General features: G+C 35.2%; 1 protein-coding gene across 9 annotated transcripts in view; it reads left to right on the top strand.

The window, feature by feature from the left end:
* usp19 (ubiquitin specific peptidase 19) overlaps window positions 1-21,917 on the top strand; it is a 96,288-nt gene that overhangs the window by 25,862 nt on the left and 48,509 nt on the right. For 3 of the 9 annotated variants that reach the window (XM_039771051.1, XM_039771043.1, XM_039771044.1), the window contains exons 4-14: window positions 2,673-2,809; window positions 4,702-5,154; window positions 5,688-6,048; window positions 6,211-6,394; window positions 9,089-9,160; window positions 12,238-12,353; window positions 14,990-15,207; window positions 15,514-15,706; window positions 18,447-18,580; window positions 19,556-19,714; window positions 20,239-20,349. In XM_039771051.1, coding sequence (XP_039626985.1) covers window positions 2,673-2,809; window positions 4,702-5,154; window positions 5,688-6,048; window positions 6,211-6,394; window positions 9,089-9,160; window positions 12,238-12,353; window positions 14,990-15,207; window positions 15,514-15,706; window positions 18,447-18,580; window positions 19,556-19,714; window positions 20,239-20,349 — 2,138 coding nt within the window. The remainder of the gene's footprint in view (window positions 1-2,672; window positions 2,810-4,701; window positions 5,155-5,687; window positions 6,049-6,210; window positions 6,395-9,088; window positions 9,161-12,237; window positions 12,354-14,989; window positions 15,208-15,513; window positions 15,707-18,446; window positions 18,581-19,555; window positions 19,715-20,238; window positions 20,350-21,917) is intronic. The other 6 variants (XM_039771052.1, XM_039771050.1, XM_039771048.1 and 3 more) reach the window with 5 other exon arrangements.

The following is a 21,917-nucleotide window of genomic DNA, read 5'->3' as shown; positions in this document are numbered from 1 at the left end:
AGATTTTGAAACTGTACAGTGAGAAGTCATGTGGCCATCAGAAGAGGATGAGGGAATGTGAGTATCAGGTCATTGAACAATGCATTTTGAAGTGGTTTGTGCAAGCGAGGGAGAGGAACGTTCCTATTGACGGGAAGCTTTTGCAAGCAAAAGCAGAAGAATTTGCCAAAGAGTTGGGCCATTCAGAATTTAAAGTCAGCAATGGTTAGGTGGACAAATTCAAGAAAAGACACGGAATTGTGCTTAATAGGCTATGTGGCGAAAGTATGCAAGTGCCAGAAGAAGATTGCAGTCATTGGATACAGAAACTGCCAGAAATTAGACTACAGTCTTGACGTCTTCAATGCACCGGATGTTGAGGAAAATGTGTTTCTGTCCATTGACGAGATTGAGGAGATTGTCGAGCGAGTTGCATTGCATTGCACTGTTCAATAGTACATACTGTAGATGCATGTACCACAACGCTTCCCGATTCATTTTACCCTCGCATCCCCTGTGACGGACGAGGCCGATTTCGCACCCCCTTGGTTTGAGATGAAGTATGAAAAAATGAGTTCATATGATAGTTCATAATACCCACGCAGCACTAAGTGTGCATAAGAGCGGAAGTCATCCGTTTTAACAAGCAGCGTATTGCACTGATACAAAATAGCCTGCCCATTTAATTATTTAGGAATGGATAAATAAAGATTTTGTACAAATAATGGATTCTGGCACCCCCAATCGGGAAGCGCTGATGTACCGGTATGTAGCCTACATGTATACCTATAAAACGACAATATAATAAACGGTTATACTGTATAATAATTAAGCCGGAAAAATAATGTCCTTGATTAACCCGCGCCTACTACTCGTAAACTCCGTAAGTTGAATTTTCTTTCGGGTTCCTTTGAGTTCGATTTAGAGAGGTCCGACTGTATATATGTACTGTTCAAAATGGTAAGTGAGGTCCGACTGTATATATGTACTGTTCAAAATGGTAAGTTCCATGATAATTCAGGATATTTCCTTTTAAACAAACTTTTAAAACTGTTTTTGTGTTATATCAAACTTGTCAATTTTATAATTTTTACTTAACTCCTGTTAAACAGCTTTTAATGTTTTGAATGCTTCTTTGTGAGTTTTGTTTCTGCTCATTCCTGTGTACAGATCTAGAATTTGAAAAGTACTTGAGCTGTTGTTAACTGTACTTAATAACTTTACTCAAATTTAAATTTGGAACTGTGAGATAACATTAATTTCTTCAACGTACCATTCAAATATATGACGTGTTTTCACTTATGGGTTATACTAATGAATGGTAGTTTCTCATCAAAAGCCAAATGAATGACACAAAGTTAATGTTTGCCTACTTCTGTATAATAATGAAGTAGCCTGTTTTATTTGTCCAATTAATTGCATGTTTTGGCAATCTTGCATCTCTTTAACACTTTACATGTCATAAAAATAGGGAGATGACCCATATCCTTATTGAAGTGCTCATTACATGAAGAGAATGAATACAAAGTCTCCATTCATTTATCGCGACTGTGCAGGATATTGTGTAAAGCGATTTTTATCTCTTTGTAATGCATAACAATACAAGTTAAACAATTGCACCTCATTTGATTGGTAGATCATTTACAAAGCTCACACAAATCTTTTTGTGAGCTAACTCCATAACAGGGAAAAGTGGCAATAACGTGAACCTGTATGTGTGTGTGTGTTTTACTTTTTATTGCTTTTCCTCTGTCCTGTGTGAACACAAAGCATTTTCAGACATGACTTCCTCTGTTTTTCTTTTCAAAATGTTTGACTCTGTACTGTAACATTACCTTGTGAGCCATTTTTTTTTTTTGTGTAGTTTCACTTTTTTTTCCTGATGTATTATTGAGCCTTCCGAAGAAGTTTGTCTTTTTGCTGTCACACATGAGCTCAGTACCAACTTTCTAAGTACTATTAATACTCATATATATATATATATGTATATATATGTGTGTGTGTATATATATATATATATATATATATATATATATATATATATATATATATATATATATATATATATATATATATATATATATATATATATATATATATATATATATATTAAAAAAAAAAAAATCTGGTACTGTTATATTTTTTGGAACTTTGTTACTGAATTAATACTGAAGTACATTTTTTTTTTTGTGCCATCATTAAACACAAATAAGGTGAAATTTCTTCATTGATATTTTTGATACTGTTTGCTGCTGTTCAGCATTTGTCTCCTTAGACACCCATTCTGTGAGAAAATTTGATATCTCCCTGAAACCATGAGATATAATGCTAAAATGTGATACATTTTGACCTTAAATGAGCAGCATATAATAAACTGTCTTTTTTTCGACCAGGTACAGTTCAATTTAATGCAGGAATTTTGACAGTCGAAAAAATGTGCAGTTTACAAGCTCAGCTGATCTTTATACCAGTGAATGTCTTTTCTATCCAGACTCTTTGTCTTTAATGTTACTTAAATCTGTTGATTTTTGGTTTTCTTATTTTTTTTTCCTAAATAAAATGTTCCCAGTTGTATCTCTTCAGTTTATTTTTTCCTCAGAGTGTGTTTGTGTATAAGTTGATGGACCTAAAGATTGTCTGCACATTATTGATGACTTCTTGACATCATTAACAGTTAATATGTTTGATTCCAGATGGTTGCCAGTGGAGCTGCCACCTAAATGAAGACATTGAGAGTTCATGCAGCAAGGTTCAATATAAAGAGAAAGGGAATATTCTACAATTGGTGATGCAAAAGAAGATCCCCTTTCACACTTGGCCGTTTTTGATGGTATGCAGTATATATATATTATAAGTTATTTATTAAGTAGAAAGGGTATACCCAAACGTTTCTGTAATCAGTCAACAGCACAGGAGTAAGGTATAGTTCTCGAATGTGCCGCTAGGTTATTGTGTGCCTACAAGTCTGGTTAACCGGTCTGCTGAGGTGCATTGTGCTGAATTGATTGTGTATTTCTCCAATTGAGCAGGTGTCTTGTGTGAATTGTTTTTTCTCCTTCCTCAAAGGCACCATAGCAAATTTTTAAGAGACAATAATGCTCAGGTTTTTTGACGTTGACAGGCTTGTTCATAATAAGTTTGTTCCTCATAAACAGAATATTAATTGGTGTCATAACACAGAACTACTGAGGCGACTATAGGAACAAAAACATGCAGTGGTGCATGCAAAGCTGTATTTCACATCATGACAATGCACCTGCACATAATGCATTGTCAGTCAAAGAGTTTCTGACCAAAATCAGTGAGGTTGTTGCTTGGCAGCACCCATATTTACCTGATGTCACACCCTGTGACGTCTTATTATTTCTGCAATTAAGTTGAAATGAAGGATATTTGCTTGTGTGGAAGAAATACACTAGGAGGTTATAGACTGGGTGGTGAAAGAAGTTAACAGGAAGTGTTTAGGAATGGGAGAAGCACTGTGACATGTTTATTTCATCTTATGGAAAGTATTTTGAAGGTGACTAAAAAAGAATTTCTGTAAATTTTATAATAAGATTTTTTTAACAATTCTAGAAATTTCTAGATCCCCCTCATATAACATCAAATATCCCCATAACAACAACAACAACAACATTTATTTATATAGCTCATTTTCATACAAATGATGTAGCTCAAATTGATTTACAAGATGAAAAATAAAAAATAACATTAGGCAATACTAAGTAACAAAGAATAAAGTATGGTCTGATGGCCAGGAGGACAGGAAAAACAAAAACTCCAGAGGGCAAGAGTAAAAAAAAAATAAAATCTGCAGGGGTTCCGAGGCCTACAAGACCACCCAGCCCCCACTGGGCATTCTATCTAACATAAATGATCAAAAAGAATTAGATGATGATGGTCCTGTGGACATCTGGCCTTCAATCCATCAATGTAGGGAATGCATGGTGCCTTGATCAGGTGGTGGTCGCAGCACAGGTGAAACAGAAGTGGCAGGCAAATGTAACCGGCCAAATGGAAATAAAGCAGGGATGACAAACTTGAATCCTGGAAGGCCACAGTGGCTGCAGAGTTTTTCTTCTAGCCACTTTAATTAGTAACTGATTACTGCTGATAACTGAACATACTTTTTTACTGTAATTTCAACAAACACATTAATTCCATTGTTAAAGCATGTTTCTATCAGCTCAGGATATTCACTAAAGTCAAGCCTTTGTTTTCTGCAGATGCTTTTCAAAAAACATAATCGCACCAATTTTACTTTCTGTTCACTGAGTTCCAGTTTGCTAATGATTTAGCCTCCTCACATCTTACTGACCTCTTATACCCTTTCTATCCTTTGCGATCACTTTGGCATGACCAACTAACTTCTGGTCAGTAAGACCTAAGTCTTACATTCAAGCTCCGTGCATTTGCAGTACCTGCCTCAAAACCTTGGATTAGTGTGCACCAATTTTTATAGAAAACATTGTGATTATTCTTAATTAGTAGAATTTCAATGGTTTGTTTTCTGTTTCCAGATTTAACAAATTAAAGTTTGTAATTGCAGAATATTAATGATTTGCTTGTTGCTGCTTCACAATATCTTGTCAGACTATTGAGGTCTGAGATTTTAGAGGTTGGTTTCTAGTTTAGAAAGTTTTTGATAATGTATTTGTTAGGTAAAATCTGATTGGCAAAGTGTTTTCTTTATCAATTCCATCATGCTTTTTGTTTTGGCAGAAGAAGAGTAAAGAAAGTGATCCAGTCTTATTAGGCTCAGATGAAGCAATCAATGCTTCCAAGCTTGAACATTTGTTATCAGAAGAGAATTCTGCTGAACAGCCTGAAATGGAATCAAAAAAGGGCAAGGTAGACCGGGGAAGCAAACGTACAATAAAGCAAAAGCCAGCTGGCAAAAGTGAAACTGGGTCAAAAGTCTTAACATTAAAGACACCTGGAAGCACAGAGTTACAAGTTGAGCCTAGTGGTAAACGTGTGATTTGTCCAAAGGATCAGGACTGTAATTCCCGGAGAGAGCCTTTGACTGAAAATGTAGAGAGTACTAAAACTAAAGACATTTCAGATGCACTAAACCAAAGTGGAAAGACTAAAGTCAAGATCGAAAGTACTGAAAACTCTGAGGCCAAGCAGGAGAAGGATACCAGTAAAAGTACAACCACAATAAAGCATAAGGTAAGAAACTTTGTTGTAATGTTTGATTAATGGAAGTTAGTTGATGAATTTAAACACACCAACTTTTATTCCAGGCTCCAAAATTAAATTTACTCAGTATTCTAAATTGGTTGTCTACGTTAACCATTATAGTTGTAGCAGTTCATATTAAACATAGTTCTGTTTTCAGCCATGGTTCAAACGTTTTTTTAATATAGGTCCACTAACATACATATTTAATTAATGGTAAGGATTATGTTTTTAATATAAATCTAAAGGTAACATTAAATATTTACTACAATAGCAATACAGGCAAAAGAAACCAAAAACTATAGAAATTTCTCTCCTCATTTTTTAAAATATTTTCAGTCTGTTTTTTTGATATATGCAGTTTCAGGAGTTAGATGATAACTAATAAACTAGATCGTTTTGCGAATTGCTGAATTGCCTCTGTATTTACATAATACTACTGTATAGGTCAAGTACGTCTTTGGTAAATGCAAATAGTTTTCCCAACAAACCATTTAATACTGTTTCATCTCTTGTAATTTTAGACAGAATTAATCAATGAGGTAAAAGAGCGTCCAGTACCTTCCAGTCATGACGCAAGTCTTCAAGGTGCATCTTCAGATGCGATTCCCCCTCCAAGATCTGATGTCTTTACAACTCGGGACACCAGCCTGCCTCTTCCAGTTGATATAGATATGGTTGCTTTCAATAGTGTGAGAAGGCAAGTAGTTAAAGATTTGAACTTCAAGAACAGTTGTTTGGAAGAGGAATGTATTAAAAATACAAATTTAGTGGCAAAAGACACTCTTCCAAATGTGCTGTCGAAAGACCTACTTGCCCATCTTGAAAATGAACCTGAAAAAGGAGATAAGGCAAAGGAGGACAAAATGAATGACTTATCTGAAGGCAAGTAAACTGCTTTTATTTTAAAACTTTGTCTTTAGTTTTAATGTCTTTTATTTTAGTGTACTGCATCCATTTGTCATATTTGTAAAGCTTTGTTTTCCTAATTAGTTGCACACATTTATCTAGTATTAGTCTGACAGTTTTTCTTTCTCTTTTTGATAGTAGTTTCTTCCTCCTGTCAAACATTGGCTCTAGAACCAATGGTAAACTTGACTTTTGTGAAGAATGATTTTTACGAAAAGGGAAATGATGTTATGGTGGTAAGCATATACTTAAAAGAAATATGCAGGGAAACAGCGGAAGTCTTCTTCAGAGAGCAGGATTTCACTCTGATTTTTCAGACCAGGTAAAAATTTTAAGAGTATTAAGAGAGCTTTATATGCACATTGTATGTAATTTGATGTGCTTCACAAGTTTAAAGCATTTCCTGTTTTTCTTCAGTTAAGTAGAACAACTTTAAGTAGGATTTATAAAATGATTCTTGATTTTGAATAGTTAACAAAGTTTTTGATACTCTTAATTGGATGATTTTTAGTCTTAAAATGAAAGTATAGCTAAAATGTATCTGAAAATAAGTCAGCATTTTCGGTTTTAAAAGATTTGATAGTTGGTTTTTATTAGAAATTTGCCTAGTTTTAGTTTCCTAATAAACACAAGTTAGATAGGCATGCTTTGCTTTTAATATAAAGACGACAGTTTCAAGGATGTAATCTAAAATAATTATGGCCTAACTGATTTTTACTTTCTCTTGTACATAGTATAGAGAAATTACAGACAGTCCCCAGGTTACGTACGAGATAGGGACTGTAGGTTTGTACTTAAGTTGAATTTGTATGTAAGTCGGAACAGGTACATTATTTTAATAAATGCTATTGTTGACCGACTGTAACAAAGTGCTCTGCCAATGAATGATGGAGTCGTCAGCACGTCTGATGTATAGGGTGGTCCAGATCTAATTATGCAATTTTCATTACGCTATAACTTATTCAGTTTATTACATAGAAAATCACCCGAAAAATCTCGGACCATCGAGAAGTGTGTGAACTGATGACATGAAGAATCGTCTTCGCACCGAACTGGAATCGTCCCTGCATAAATCAAAGTTATCCAGATGATCTGGATCTGATAATTAGATCTGAACCATCCTGTACTAACAAGACAACTTCCTGCTATGTGTGTAACAGTACAAGCAGGCTTGCCATTGACAATGAATGGGGGCAGCGAGGGGTGGTTCATCCCCTCTATTACAGTAAGCTACCTGCAGTGTCCACTGCACCACCGCCCCCATTTAACACGCAACCGTCCGAGGCACACTACAATGCTACTCCCAGCCGCCCTGTTCACCCTCAATGGCCTCCGTTCAATCACAACCGGGTCAACACTTGCAGCATTACCAGCCGCCCACCGAGAATGAACAGGCAGCTGTGTGTGTTGGGTGGGCAGTGAAACCACTTGCCGGTGGAAGCCGCCCAAGTTGCACTACACTGGGCAAGCAGCAAAATCGCCCCCTCCAGCCTCCGTCCAGCCACTGTTTGCAGCATTACCAGGCCGATGATGACGGAGCAGCAGTTACTTAGGCGCATGCGTAGAAGCTGAAGGCCAGTTCATAGGTCGGATATCCGTAACCTGGGGACTACCTGTATATAAATCGTGAAACAAAAATTCGACCTCAAGATTTTGGTGAATCTTGACATTTTTAGACCTTCCTGAGTTCGAAAATACCATTTTTGAAATGGTGTGTGTAAACACAATAACTTGAAAGCGTTTTGACCTTAGGTCAATGAGATTTTGTACACCTGCTTTATATCAAAAGTAAGGAATCCTATTAACTTTTGGGCCATTTCCGGCAACCAGAAGTGGTACTTTACTTGAAAATGTGTGAAAGTATTCAGTTAAACTATGGTTATAATTAGAGAGAGTTCAAATTTTGTATAGATGTTTATAATGATAAAAAGCAAACAGATACTAAACTTTTCCTCAAATTTCGTATCATGGAAATATAAATGTGTACACAGTATTAAAAGATGTATTCAATATAATGCGCATTCTTTCAATAACTATTTATTTTAATTTGTACGTCATCAGTTTAACAATAACGAGTAAACATTGAACACGCCATATAAATATAAAGATGTAATTGGAACAAAAAGCTGCTGCGTCCCTGTCGTGGTTTTTCCGCTATCATCACAATTAAATGTAGCTAAATGCAGTTTTACATATAGCACTTTATTGCAACAAATATTATACTAACACTTTTTCTATATTTATAGGTGACTATAACTCTTTTTACTTTGCACATAATCTAGATAATGCATATGTAATCATGAAAAAATTCCACCACCGTTTTCGACCTTCCTAAGTGCAAAAATATCATTTTAATATACAGTTTGATTATAAATAGAGAGAAGTGATTGTGTTTCAATATTATCAATTAGTTATGATGAGAAACAAAGAGATATGATATTTGAGGAATAATGTGCAACTGGAAGTGGTTCTAATGACATTTTCCTCTTTCTCAGTATATAAGAACGTTGAGGGGAGCATATTCCAGATTTAATTTCTGCACAATAAAGGTTTAGAAACATTGTGTTGCATTTTAGTTAAGTATGTTGCACAGTTTACGGTGTAATAATGACTCCTATATAAAAAAAAAAGCAATTAAAAATAAGTTAATGGGCAGTCCAGACAAGCTAAGTAGCATTAACAGGTGTACCTGTAGTTGTATATGTCTACTTGCATAATATAGTTTGATGTCTCACTTCCCTCAGACTTAAGTGGATTTTTTTTTTATCAAAATTTGGCCACTTTTGTTAAATGTAAATTGTTTTTAAGTTTTTCTTGTACTTCTGTTACAGTATTGAGTGCTGATTTTCTGCAACATAAATGTACTATACACCAAATAGCAATTACACCTGTATTTTGTTTAATAAGAGATGGTAGTAGAAGGTATTGTTTTGTTATGAAGTACATGTGTGTAAAACATTAAATTAATTAGACAACTAGAGTAGAGACATTTGCTTACTGTTTGTCGTTTTTGTAGTGATCCAAATTTTTTACGCTTGCACCCGGATTGTGGACCAGATACCAAGTTTAAATGGCAGGTAAAGCTAAGGTAAGAACATCATCATTCAAGTGCTGTTTTAGTATATATGATGATCTTCCTACTGTTTTTCTTTATTTCCTTATGTAATTAAAATAAATAAGCAAACTGTAGTTGTTTTTACGGTTTGAACCTTTTTATTGCATATTGCAGTACCGAGGCTCTTTAAAAGTCTCAATATGTCATTGTTTTTGGTTATAGTTTATGCTTTTAGTGAAAACTCCCATGCTTAATAAGAGACCAACAAAATACAAGACTATTTCTTTTCCTGCATATGTTTTGTAGTAAAAAATGATGTGCTACTTGCACACATATTAAGACAAAGAGAATTGCTGTGGACTTGCAACACAAAAAAAAATCTCCAATCTAAAATTTGCTCTTTGGTTATCTGTCGGTGGTTAGCTGGAAACACACAGCATCTGGCTCAGAGTTGATCACTTTGCAGTGTGAGCTAAATGGAGAGCTCCCTTAGTCAGCCATACAGAACCTGCCTCTGAACACTGAGGAGTTCGTACCCTGGTGATGTCAGCTGTGTGTCAGCCCTTGCCATAGCAATAAACCGTTTGATGAAATACCCAAAATTAAATACTTTTAGCAGAATGAATTTTCACTAAAAATAGTGGAAACCATTTAAATGTAAAACCCTATAAAAATGTGAATATCTGTACACACGAAAAGAAACTGGGAAACCTGGTTTTATTTTAGTCTATTAGTATCTTAAGGGAATTTTTTGAGTATGGTCTTGTATGTGAGCTGTGTGTAATAAGTGATCTCATGGCTTTAAAAACAATTACACAGAGTGATAAGCAGTTCATCTTAAGTTGCTGCTGGCTCTGGTCCTTCTCATCTCTGCATTTGATTAAGAAGGTGCAATTGTGTAAGTTTGTTTAAAGCCAGTAATTTGAAACAAGGAAAGTTGTTAATGCCTTTTTTCCTTCTCACAGTTGGCATAGTATGTGCTTGTCAGTGTGTTTTTAATGCCTCACTTATTTTTATTACCACCATAAAAGTAAGGTCTCCTCTTCAAAGCACTAACCCAGAATTAAATTTAGAAAATATGGTACATACCATTTACTAAGCTTAGTATTCTCAGTCTTATTTTGGACAGTGCTAAGATACTTAATCCATTTCCACAATTAAAACAATATTTCAATAAGATAAATAGAATCAGTTTGCTTATTTGGTGTAATAGACCTGCAGGAATATAATTTTCATTTAATGTCTACCAAATAAAAGTGGAATAATACAGTGCATCTGGAAAGTATTCACAGTGCATCACTTATTCCACATTTTGTTATGTTACAGCCTTATTCCAAAATGGATTACATTCATTTTTTTCCTCAGAATTCTACACACAACACCCCATAATGACAACGTGAAAAAAGTTTTACTTGAGATTTTTGCAAATTTATTAAAAATAAAAAAATTGAGAAAGCACATGTACATAAGTATTCACAGCCTTTGCCATGAAGCTCAAAATTGAGCTCAGGTGCATCCTGTTTCCCCTGATCATCCTTGAGATGTTTCTGCAGCTTAATTGGAGTCCACCTGTGGTAAATTCAGTTGATTGGACATGATTTGGAAAGGTACACACCTGTCTATATAAGTTCCCACAGTTGACAGTTCATGTCAGAGCACAAACCAAGCATGAAGTCAAAGGAATTGTCTATAGACCCCCGAGACAGGATTGTCTCGAGGCACAAATCTGGGGAAGGTTACAAAAAAATTTCTGCTGCTTTGAAGGTCCCAATGAGCACAGTGGCCTCCATCATCCATAAGTGGAAGAAATTGGAAACCACCAGGACTCTTCATAGAGCTGGCCGGCCATCTAAACTGAGCAATCGGGGGAGAAGGGCCTTAGTCAGGGAGGTGACCAAGAACCCGATGGTCACTCTGTCAGAACTCCAGAGGTCCTCTGTGGAGAGAGGAGAACCTTCCAGGACGACAACCATCTCTGCAGCAATCCACCTGGCCTGTATGGTAGAGTGCCCAGACAGAAGCCACTCCTTAGTAAAAGGCACATGGCAGCCCGCCTGGAGTTTGCCAAAAGGTACCTGAAGGACTCTCAGACCATGAGAAACAAAATTCTCTGGTCTGATGAGACAAAGATTGAACTCTTTGGTGTGAATGCCAGGCGTCACGTTTGGAGGAAACCAGGCACTGCTCATCATCAGGCCAATACCATCCCTACAGTAAAACATGGTGGTGGCAGCATCATGCTGTGGAGATGTTTTTCAGCGACAGGAACTGGGAGACTAGTCAGGATAAAGAGAAAGATGACTGCAGCAATGTACAGAGACATCCTGGATGAAAACCTGCTCCAGAGCGCTCTTGACCTCGGACTGGGGCGATGGTTCATCTTTCAGCAGGACAACAACCCTAAGCACACAGCCAAGATATCAAAGGAGTGGCTTCAGGACAACTCTGTGAATGTCCTTGAGTGGCCCAGCCAGAGCTCAGACTTGAATCTGATTGAACATTGAGAGATCTTAAAATGGCTGTGCACCGACGCTTCCCATCCAACTTGATAGAGCTTGAGAGGTGCTGCAAAGAGGAATGGGCGAAACTGGCCAAGGATAGGTGTGCCAAGCTTGTGGCATCATATTCAAAAAGACTTGAGCCTGTAATTGCTGCCAAAGGTACATTGACAAAGTATTGAGCAAAGGCTATGAATACTTAGGTACATGTGATTTCTCAGTTTTTTTTATTTTTAATAAATTTGCAAAAACCTCAAGTAAACTTTTTTCACGTTGTCATAATGGGGTGTTCATTTTGGAATAAGGCTGTAACATAACAATGTGGAAAAAGTGATGCACTGTGAATACTTTCCGGATGCACTGTAAATGATAGTATATTGCAGAATTGCGACTAATGGTAATGCCGAGTCTTCAATGCACCTTTTTCATTTGTGATGATTTAAATGCAAAACATTTTGCTATGCTGCTGCTTGATATCATGATAACCATTTTTGTGAAGTAAATTCATTGTTGGATTTTTTTTTTAAATAAAGCAGTTAAATTGTTTTCAAGTAAACCAATTTATTTTAAAATAAATCGCAGTTAAAATGTTGTTTTATTTCATTGTTTTAGGAATCTTATTAATCCAGACAAATGTACTCATTCCTTCACTCCATCTCGACTTGATATCTTTTTAAAGAAGCGACATAGCCAGAGGTGGGGAGGTCTGGAGGCACCTACTGGACAAGGTCTGCTGCTTGGCTTCTACTTAGTTTATCAAACCTTTATTTATCTAATGAGAGAAAAGTTAACCATGTTTTTCCCTAGTCCTCTTGTTCCCAAGTTTTGCTACCTCAATCTCCTAATTATGTAATTTAATCTTCTTGTACTTTGACACCCTTGCAACACTCAAAAAATTGAGCAAATAGTGATATCTGAAGAGGTGGGGGATACACAAGTAAGTTCATAACGGCAACACATTAACACTTTAAACTCTTTTTCATCAGTGAGGTACAGTTTTATTTTCTTCATTTTGTTAATATTTTTTTCAAACTCTGATATTTTGGTAGTTTGCAAATTATTTTGGCTTTAGTAGCTTTTCAGTAATAATAAGCATTCTTTAAAAGGAAAATTGATCTTTATGGATTTTGACAAGATCTTTTTGTTTTACTCGAGTGTAGGGCTGTCAAATTATACCAAAATGTGGGTTCAAATACTCACTAAAAATAAGCAAAGTGCCACTTGCATGTGTATTTGCATTTAATGTGCCTTTGTATGCTGTATTTTACGAATACGTGTCAAGCCAGCCACCTCAAAAAGGGTTAAGGTAATTAAGATAGCTAAGAATGCCACCCTGATATTGAAAATTCTGTTTAAAATAGTAATTTTCAAGCTGCTATAAAAATTGTCCTATTTTCCCATTATGTTTCAAGGGAAAGGAAACCAGTTTTTGTTTGCTATAATGAATAGTTAACAGTTTCACAAAAGCAAATCAGGGATCCCAGATTCAAGGCCGAAACAAAGCAGGATCAGAAACAAAACAGTACAGTAATACCTCCTTGATCGCGGGGGTTGCATTCCAGAACCCCCCGCGATAGGTGAAAATCCGCTAAGTAGAAACCATATGTATGTTTGGTTATTTTTATAAACTCTCCCACACTGTTTATAAACATTCCCTGCACAGTTATACAGCCTAAACCCTTTGTATTCTCTTAGATATTAGGTAAGATTCATTGAAATTATGTATGTAAACACACTGTTTACATACAGTAAAACCTAAATATTATTTTAAAGATATTGAGTGTCTCCGATATCACATATGTTACAGCCATTATGATAGACAGGCCACCAGCAATAAATAACGTACAATGCAAGAAAAATTGTATGCAGTAAATGGTGTACAGTGACACTAAACGTACGTACGTACGTACGTACATGTAATAAGTAATGTAAGTAGAAAATTAATTATGGTTACTCACCAACAATGACACGATGACTTGTCAGATAACGATGAGTTTAGTTTTACTGCACAACAAAGGAGAGCGTTACAGCTCTTCTAAAGGAGCCTCTTCAGGTGACTGTGTAGCACCGCCATTGTTCTTCTTCTGGCAGTCTTCAATCCAAATCCCTAAAGCAGATTCCATCCAGACTACTGCCTTATTACATCCACTTACAACTCGTTTTGCACCCTGGTTAAAAGGACACTGCAGCCGTAGATCTTATATTCCTTTCCTACTTTTTAAATAAAAAGAATCGTAGCCTCATTGATGCCTTAATGGCGTCCTACAGCAGTGTAGCTTTTCCCTTCCTTCAACATATCCAAAACATTTACCTTTTCGGCAATCGTTAACATCGCAGTAGCAGAAGCAGATCTTTTTGGAGCCATAATGAAGGGCTTGACTATGCGCAAAGATAAACACAAAAGAGCACAAAAGTTAACTTTTTACACAGCGAAGCACGTTGATGCTGAATGAGCGAGACAATACTTCATGGTTAACACCGCGGAATCGAATTTGGCGTTCCGTCACTGAGCCATTCAGCACACAGGAACTTAACTGTGTGCTCTGATTGGTTAGCTTCTCAGCCATCCGCCAATAGCATCCCTTGTATGTAATCAACTGGGCAAACCAACTGAGGAAGCATGTACAGGAAGTAAAAAGACACATTGTCCGCAGAACCCACAAAGCAGCATGTTATATTTAGATATGCTTACATATAAAATCCGCGATAGAGTGAAGCCGTGAAAGTCAAAGCGCAATTTAGCAAGGGATTATTGTACTTCTAGGGTGTTGGAGAAGGCTTTAGAATGTGGTGTTCGTATACACCTTAACCAAATAACAGATCAGTAAAATATGTAAATTTTATAAATAACGATACAAACTAACAATTAAAAATTATAGAAATGCTGGTTGTGAAATTGATGTGAAAAATACATGTTAAACACAAAAGTATTGCAGCATTGTGTGTCTGGAGTAACACTAAGCCAAACTTAGTGCAAGGTTTAAAAAAAAAAAAAATGTCAGCATTTGCCTTTGAATAAGCATTTTGTTGTATAAATTTGAATTAAATACAAATAATTATTTATTGTGGTAGCCTTCCTTGAATATAGGAAAAATTCTATTCAATACCATTAGAGAAATGTTAGGACATATTTCTGGTTTCACTGAGATTTCATCAAAATCAAGAAATAACAGAGTACAATAACTGTTTAAAACATATTGCCTAATTTAATAGTTTTTGATGAGCATGTTAGCTCCATCATTAAGAGGCAAAACTGTCCAATAGTAACAATGTTTGATCAGTTAATAGAAGCTACACACCATAATAGGGATATGAATGAGACGCAAGTGTTTCTAAACGCAAGGTATTTTGTCATATTTTTAAGGTGCAGTGGGTGGTGCAAAGGTTGCTGTGCCTACTGGGCCAGCTTCACTTGAAAAAAGCTCACCAGGAAGTAGTCAGCACACCTTGCCTAGCAAAGAGGAACCAAGAACTGGTGAGAAAGAGAAGACTCGAGCAGAAGAAGGTAGTCTTGATTCTGTAAGTGCTAGGACTTTAACAGAACATGTTCCCCTGAAACAGGAGCCTGCGCTTGTAACATCGGTAAGTTGATTGATTATGAATGACAACTCCGGCTGTTTTTCATTCTGCTTACTCAATTAATTCGTAATATAACAGAATATTTTTAATAGTTATGTTTTGCTACAAATAAAGCGCATAAAGGTTTTATCATGTGTCCCTTTCATTGTTAACATACCTGCTATTGCTTCCTCTGTTTTAAAAATCTAAAATCTCTTCTTGGGTTGATTTAGACGTGTGTCAAATATACAGTACATAGTTAATGTGTGTTAGGCTTGCTTATTCAGTATTCCCAAGCATCCACTCATTTGACATTGTCTATTGATTTAGCAGCTTAAACCGACATGCATGGTACAGCCCATGACTCATGCTCCAGCAAATAATGATTGTATGGATGATGAAGAAGAAAAGAAAGTGTGCCTTCCTGGGTTCACTGGACTAGTGAATCTGGGAAACACATGCTTTATGAACAGTGTTATTCAGTCCCTGTCAAACACAAGAGAACTGCGAGATTACTTCCATGGTGAGTGGATTCAGGTGTTTATTTTTGTTTTTATAAAACGTTCAACTTTTTTTGGATGCCTACTCGTGACCTTTGTTGTGTTTACATCAGATGGTCAGATCTTTGGGAAACTGCTGCTGTTCTGTGATTTGGTTCACTCAACATGCAGATGAAGATAAGCCAAAGTGTTCTTTTTTTTTGTGTGTGTGTGTTTTATGTGAATATTGCATAGGTCCAAACTGTTGTCCACAAAAGCTATTTATGACTGACCTGATTGTTGTTTTTATTTTTTTTATTCTGTCTAAATAGGTGAAAGGCAAGCTCTAATAATTCAAATAGCATAGTTTGTAAGGCATTCATGTGGAATTTCCCACTTGAAATCTTGCATTTGTCATCTGTCCAAAGATGTGAACACAGCATTTAAAGTTACAGTGCAGCATGATACAGATTAAATTCATAGGGCAGCTTAACATGCTTGTCAGTTTACATCAGTATCACCTAGAGCAAACACTATCACATCTGTTGCTGCATCTTTGCTGTAGTATATGCAAACAAAAAATACATATTGCCTCAAAGTATTTCAGAGCATAATTTGTTATTCACAATAACTCAGCCTTCCATATCAGAGGACTTAAATGTACTTTCAGAATTGACTGTTTAGATCAACTGTTGGATATTTTTTTGCTTAATTTGATTTATCCATATCTGTTACTTACTTGTATTGCAATTCTTCATTTATCTTTTATTTTACTTTATTTTTATAGAGACTAGGTGGCTTCGCTCGCCAACCCCAGGGTCTGGTCCAGTGGAAATACAATTTATTTATTTTGTTTTCATAGGAATTGTTACATATGCATTATGTTCACTTTTTTATTTTAAAACTTCCGTAAAAATTTCTTTAAACACTTTTGTTCTTTTGAGTTCCAGCATACTGAATGTTTTTAGTGTGGTCCGTGAGACATGTGCTTAATGACTTTGTACCATAATTCAGGACAGGTATCTCTGTTTGGAATCTCAGCACAGACAAACCGATATACATCATTAGCAGTTAATTTATTTTGCAAAGTAATAACCAATAAATGCATGTGAGTCAAACCCCATTTTTGAAATTCGATGGTGTAAATGTATGCTCTGATTTGCCCGAACGCCGTTTCAAGTTCATTCAATAAAAATAAGACTTTCTGATAAAAATCTTCTTATGAAAGTGGGAATATCCAGAGCCAATGTAGCCGGTGACATTGTTCTCAAGAATCTGCGGATTTCTGGCCATTGTTGATTGAACTTCATGTAATAAATAAAACTGGCCAGCCAATAGTTTGGGATGTTGCCAATACATCATGATACAACTGTTGCAATGCTCATGGACTACCTTGATATGATGAAGGTAATATTACTGCTTTACCTATTTTGAGTTTGTTTGAACTATTGATATTTGAATTTTGAACGTGATCAATGAGCCCTTGCATGTGTTCCGTTCTAAGTTTAGCTTGATTCGATTTAATAAAGAAGAGGTGATTAGCTTCGACTTTTAGATACGCATTAATAATGTAATCTTGCGATAGACGTTGAGATAATAGAAGTGGGTTAAATACAAGGGAATGTATTGCTAATTTGGACCCGAAATATGTGGATGTTGCACGTTTTTCTGAATACGTTTTTTTCATATTGTACGACCACCCTTTTTCGCCATCTGGGAAAAGCAAAGAAAAGAGTAAAAGATCTGAATGTGGCGATGTATTTGGCAGAAATGACGAATCGTGCTTTGCCTTTGGATATATACGAATATCTACTCTGTCCTTGGTATCTCCATCTTTCAAAATTATTGCTGACAATTCACCTGTTGGTTTATTATAAGTGCGACTGTGATCTTTCGGATTCAGATAGAAATCCAAGAAAATTTCTTTGTCTGTGTTCTCTAGATAAATGTTGCGTAATGTGCGATACTTTTGGACGTATGGCTTTGTATCCATTATTGACTATAATTTCTAGTACTCTGAATCATTTAAGTCTTTCGATTCTATGTTGCAGTGTTTCTTTGTGATCATAAAGATACACCTGACCAAATTGTGTTTTTTTTTTTTTTTTCTCTTTCCAAAATTAAACTTGTCGTAGCTTTAGTTGTTGCGTGACCACAGATTCTCATAGCGTATGGTCCATTATTGTGTACATCGTTCTGTGCATTGAATGATGCTAATGCAAAAAGATTATTGTAGACACGTATATTTTGCCTGTAGTGTTTGTGGATTTCACTTTCACCAAACAACAAAACTTTTAATCCTCTCGGAAACGCCTCTCCAGGACTTTTATGAAATCTTTAAGATCCTGCTGTGCAAGTTAGTTACATGCATGCTAATCCTATAGGTACTACTGCCAGAGCAAATCATAAACAGGTATTTTCTAAATATATTCTATTGAAGCAGAGTCACCAGCAGGAGAACTATAAAATAAGTAATGAAAAGCAAACCATGTACAATAACATCAGTCATCCATGTGCAACACATACTTGGTGTTAATTCAGCACCCTGTTGTACCGCATCTTAATTTGGAGGTGATAGCTCTGTCTTGGTTTTCAGAAGTGTAAAAAATGAAATTTTGTATAGTAAAGCATTTTTTTTAACATCAGTTTAGTTGTATGACATGTTCTATTACTGTACCTGATATGTAATATTTTCTCTTTTGACAGCTGTCACGCTTTTTAGATTGTGATGAAAGCTATTAATTTTACCAGTGATTCTGATTTATTTTTTCACACACTTGACAGATCGAGCATTTGAGTCTGAAATTAACTGCAGTAACCCCCTGGGAACTGGTGGCCGGCTGGCTATTGGGTTTGCAGTTCTGCTGCGTGCTCTCTGGAAAGGAACACATCATGCATTCCAGCCATCTAAACTCAAAGTATTTAAGATTTAATTTTAAAGTTTCTAAACTTCCAAAATATCTTGTTAATTAATAGCCTTGCAATAATTATGTGTTTACATTAAGTAGAAAGTCAATTGAATTGTTGGACAGACCTTAACACAGTAAGCAGAATATTCTATTAAGTAGAGTTTTGAAAAAGAAAAGTAGATATTGGACATGCTATTTTTTGGCAACCATTAATACTATTTATTCTTTACACTGCCAGATTCTGGTTGTTTTATTTCTATTTTCAATTTCTTGGTTTGAATAAAATGCTTTTATCAACTCAGAACACTATTCAATAATAGTAGTAGTTTACAATAAGGGCGACAAAGTTAAAAAGGTTTGAGGATGACTAATAGAGGGGAATAGTTGGTTAACTTGGTTATTAATCATTTTGTTTGGCAAACATGATATTTAAATTATTTAGTAATTCTTAGTTTCATTTTTATTTCTGAATCCACATAATGTGTTATTTTTACAGTATGTTGTTTTATTGATGATAGTCGGTAGGTAAAATTAAAAAAAAAAAAAAATCTTTCTATGAAATAACTGGCAATATTTTGAATCACCTAAATCAAAATACTATTTAACAAAATATTTAAAAAATGCCAACAGAAGTAACATTTTCATAGCTATGTAAAATGTATATTATGGAGATCATATTTTATGTTTTCAGAAAGTTATCTTATAATGTTAAAAAATGTGTTGTTCATGGCCACTATATGAAGTTGACATTCACTGATACTGTGTACTGTACAAACTACAATTACATTCCTGTATTAAGAGAAAAGGTTGGTTAGTAATATTAAGATGCCTGTCTTTTATAGTGTCAAAGCAATGTGGAAACAGTTTAAACAGTCAGGTGGAGCTATAATAGTAAGTTAAGAACAACAGTGACTTAAAGTAAATTTCTATTTGCTATCATTGAAGGCTGTTAAGGTTTTCTGTCATTACTTTGTCTACTTTCAGGCTATAGTGGCAAGCAAGGCCAGTCAGTTCACAGGATATGCACAGCATGATGCCCAGGAGTTCATGGCTTTTTTGTTAGACGGTCTTCATGAGGACTTAAACAGAATACAGAGCAAACCATACACAGAAACGGTGGATTCTGATGGGAGACCTGATGAGGTAAAAATAAAAAATTATGTTAAATTCTTATTAAATATTCACAAAATCTATGAAACAGTATTACAGAGAGCAGTCTTAATATATTAAATAAAATAGATACTTTCTACTGCAGTGCAAATTTTTTTTTTTTTTTCTCTGGAAGCCTATCTTTTCATTATAAGAAAACCAGATTTTTTTTAAATGGCTTGCAGTCTACTTGTCATCAGGTGTAACAACAACTGCATTGTTTGTAGAAACACCTTTAAATGTAGTAGTTTGGGGGAAAAAAATGCTGTTTTAGCATGTACTGTATGTTATTTGTTAACTGTTAAAAAAAGATAAGGGAGTTATGGAAACACTTAATTCAAAAAGAACTTGGCAGTGGCATATACATTATTTTGGTTTACAGCTGAGAACAAACAATTTGTATAGATATATAAATAAGTCAATTTAAAAACTGAAAGAGTCTTCCAAAAATAGGTTACATTCAGCTTGGCAGTAAAAACTGTTTCTATATCTAAACTGTGCTTTCTTACTTGAAACAGGTAGTGGCAGAAGAAGCTTGGAGGAGGCACAAGATGAGAAATGATTCCTTCATTGTGGACCTGTTTCAAGGTCAATACAAATCTAAACTAGTTTGTCCTATCTGTGCAAAGGTGAGAGAAGATTACTGAGTTATAACCATGTAGTGTTGAAGATTGATCTTTCTAGGAGACTCAAAGCTTAGCATTAAAAAAATGAAGAATTAAATACAGTACTGTACTTTTTATTGTTCATATATCTCAATTGTAACATGAAAAGATAAATACAGGTATTATTGATATTAAACAAACCTTGTTTATACATGAAGCATCAGTTCTAACATATTGTGTTGTGGGAAAGGATTGGTTTTTTTTGTCAGATGCATTTCCTGGATCTTTAACAAGCCAGCTGGGAATTTATATCACAAATATTTCCTGAGAATATTCTCACATAGTATGGTCCAGCATCCTCATTTTATTCTCTGGAATATGGTTTTCCTTTTTCTGTCCATCTATTTCCATCAAATAACTTGCTGATAAACGGAGGATCTCTCACTCCTTATTTTCAGATCTTGTGCTTGGTGTTCAGCTTCTGTAAGTTCTTCTTGTCTTATTCGTGTGGCTGTTTAAACGTTTTCTTTGACAGCACTGATTATAGGTGCTTTTTCTAGAATACACTCGGTACTTCTCCATGTCCCTGAATTGGACTGGAGTGTTTTGAGTATGTTATGTTGTATTTAGGTATAAAATATACCCTTTTAAATAAGGTTTTATATAGCCAAAGTAGAGCATATACAGTATGCCTGCAAAGCCAAATAAATGACAGATTAGTGATACATTGATTACTACCAGATTTTTTGTGTTTTTTAAAAATGCATAAAAATTAGTTTAAGTATTTAAATGTGCCCTATAAGCACGCTATCCTGATGAACCAAATTTTGCCTCAAAGTGAAATGAAAACATGGCCAGAGTTGCTGAAAATCTCTACAAATACAAATTAAACCGTTGTCATGTTATGTCTTTTTTTCCCCAGAAATCCAGTTTACAGAGACTTTTACCAGTTTGGCTGTTTGCTAATTTAATAAAAGTACCACAGTCTTGTGAATGTTTAAAGTTTAATAAAAATTATTAATTATGAAAACAGTCAAGTTAATAGCTGACTAGAGTCCTCATGAAATATCTACAAGTGTGTGCACTTGTTTTGACTTGATATTAAGGAAAAGAATTGTTCCTAGCAATTATAGTAAAGAGAAGTCAAACAAAATGACCCCTTTTATTAGCTAACTGAACAGATTGCAATATGCAAGAGATCGCAAGGTTAGCCAATAACAGGTGTCATTTTGCTTGACTTTGCATTCATAACACAGTACCACTCCTACTACTAGCAACAGTAGTCAAATACTCCCAACTACAGTATGCCCTTTCCCAGCTCACTCTCCTTTGTAGAAAGGCTCCAACATTTTTTTTTTTAAATATTAGTGACGAAGTTAAACAGCAAGTAGATTTTTATTTAAAAAAAAAAAAAACTTTCAAAAACATATTGTAGTCTTTCACATTCCTGCTTACCAAAGGCTTTTAATTGCATTTCACCATGTGATGTTAGTTTTAATACCTGGGGTGAATTATTTTTTTCATGGAAATCCAGGCAATAAAACCTTTGCAAATAGAGCAACAAAGCGAAGGTCAAATACTACTATAGTGAT

Source organism: Polypterus senegalus, chromosome 12 (assembly GCF_016835505.1).
Source record: "Polypterus senegalus isolate Bchr_013 chromosome 12, ASM1683550v1, whole genome shotgun sequence".
Classification (NCBI taxonomy): Eukaryota; Metazoa; Chordata; class Cladistia; order Polypteriformes; family Polypteridae; genus Polypterus; species Polypterus senegalus.
This window is presented reverse-complemented; position numbering and strand designations above follow the sequence as displayed.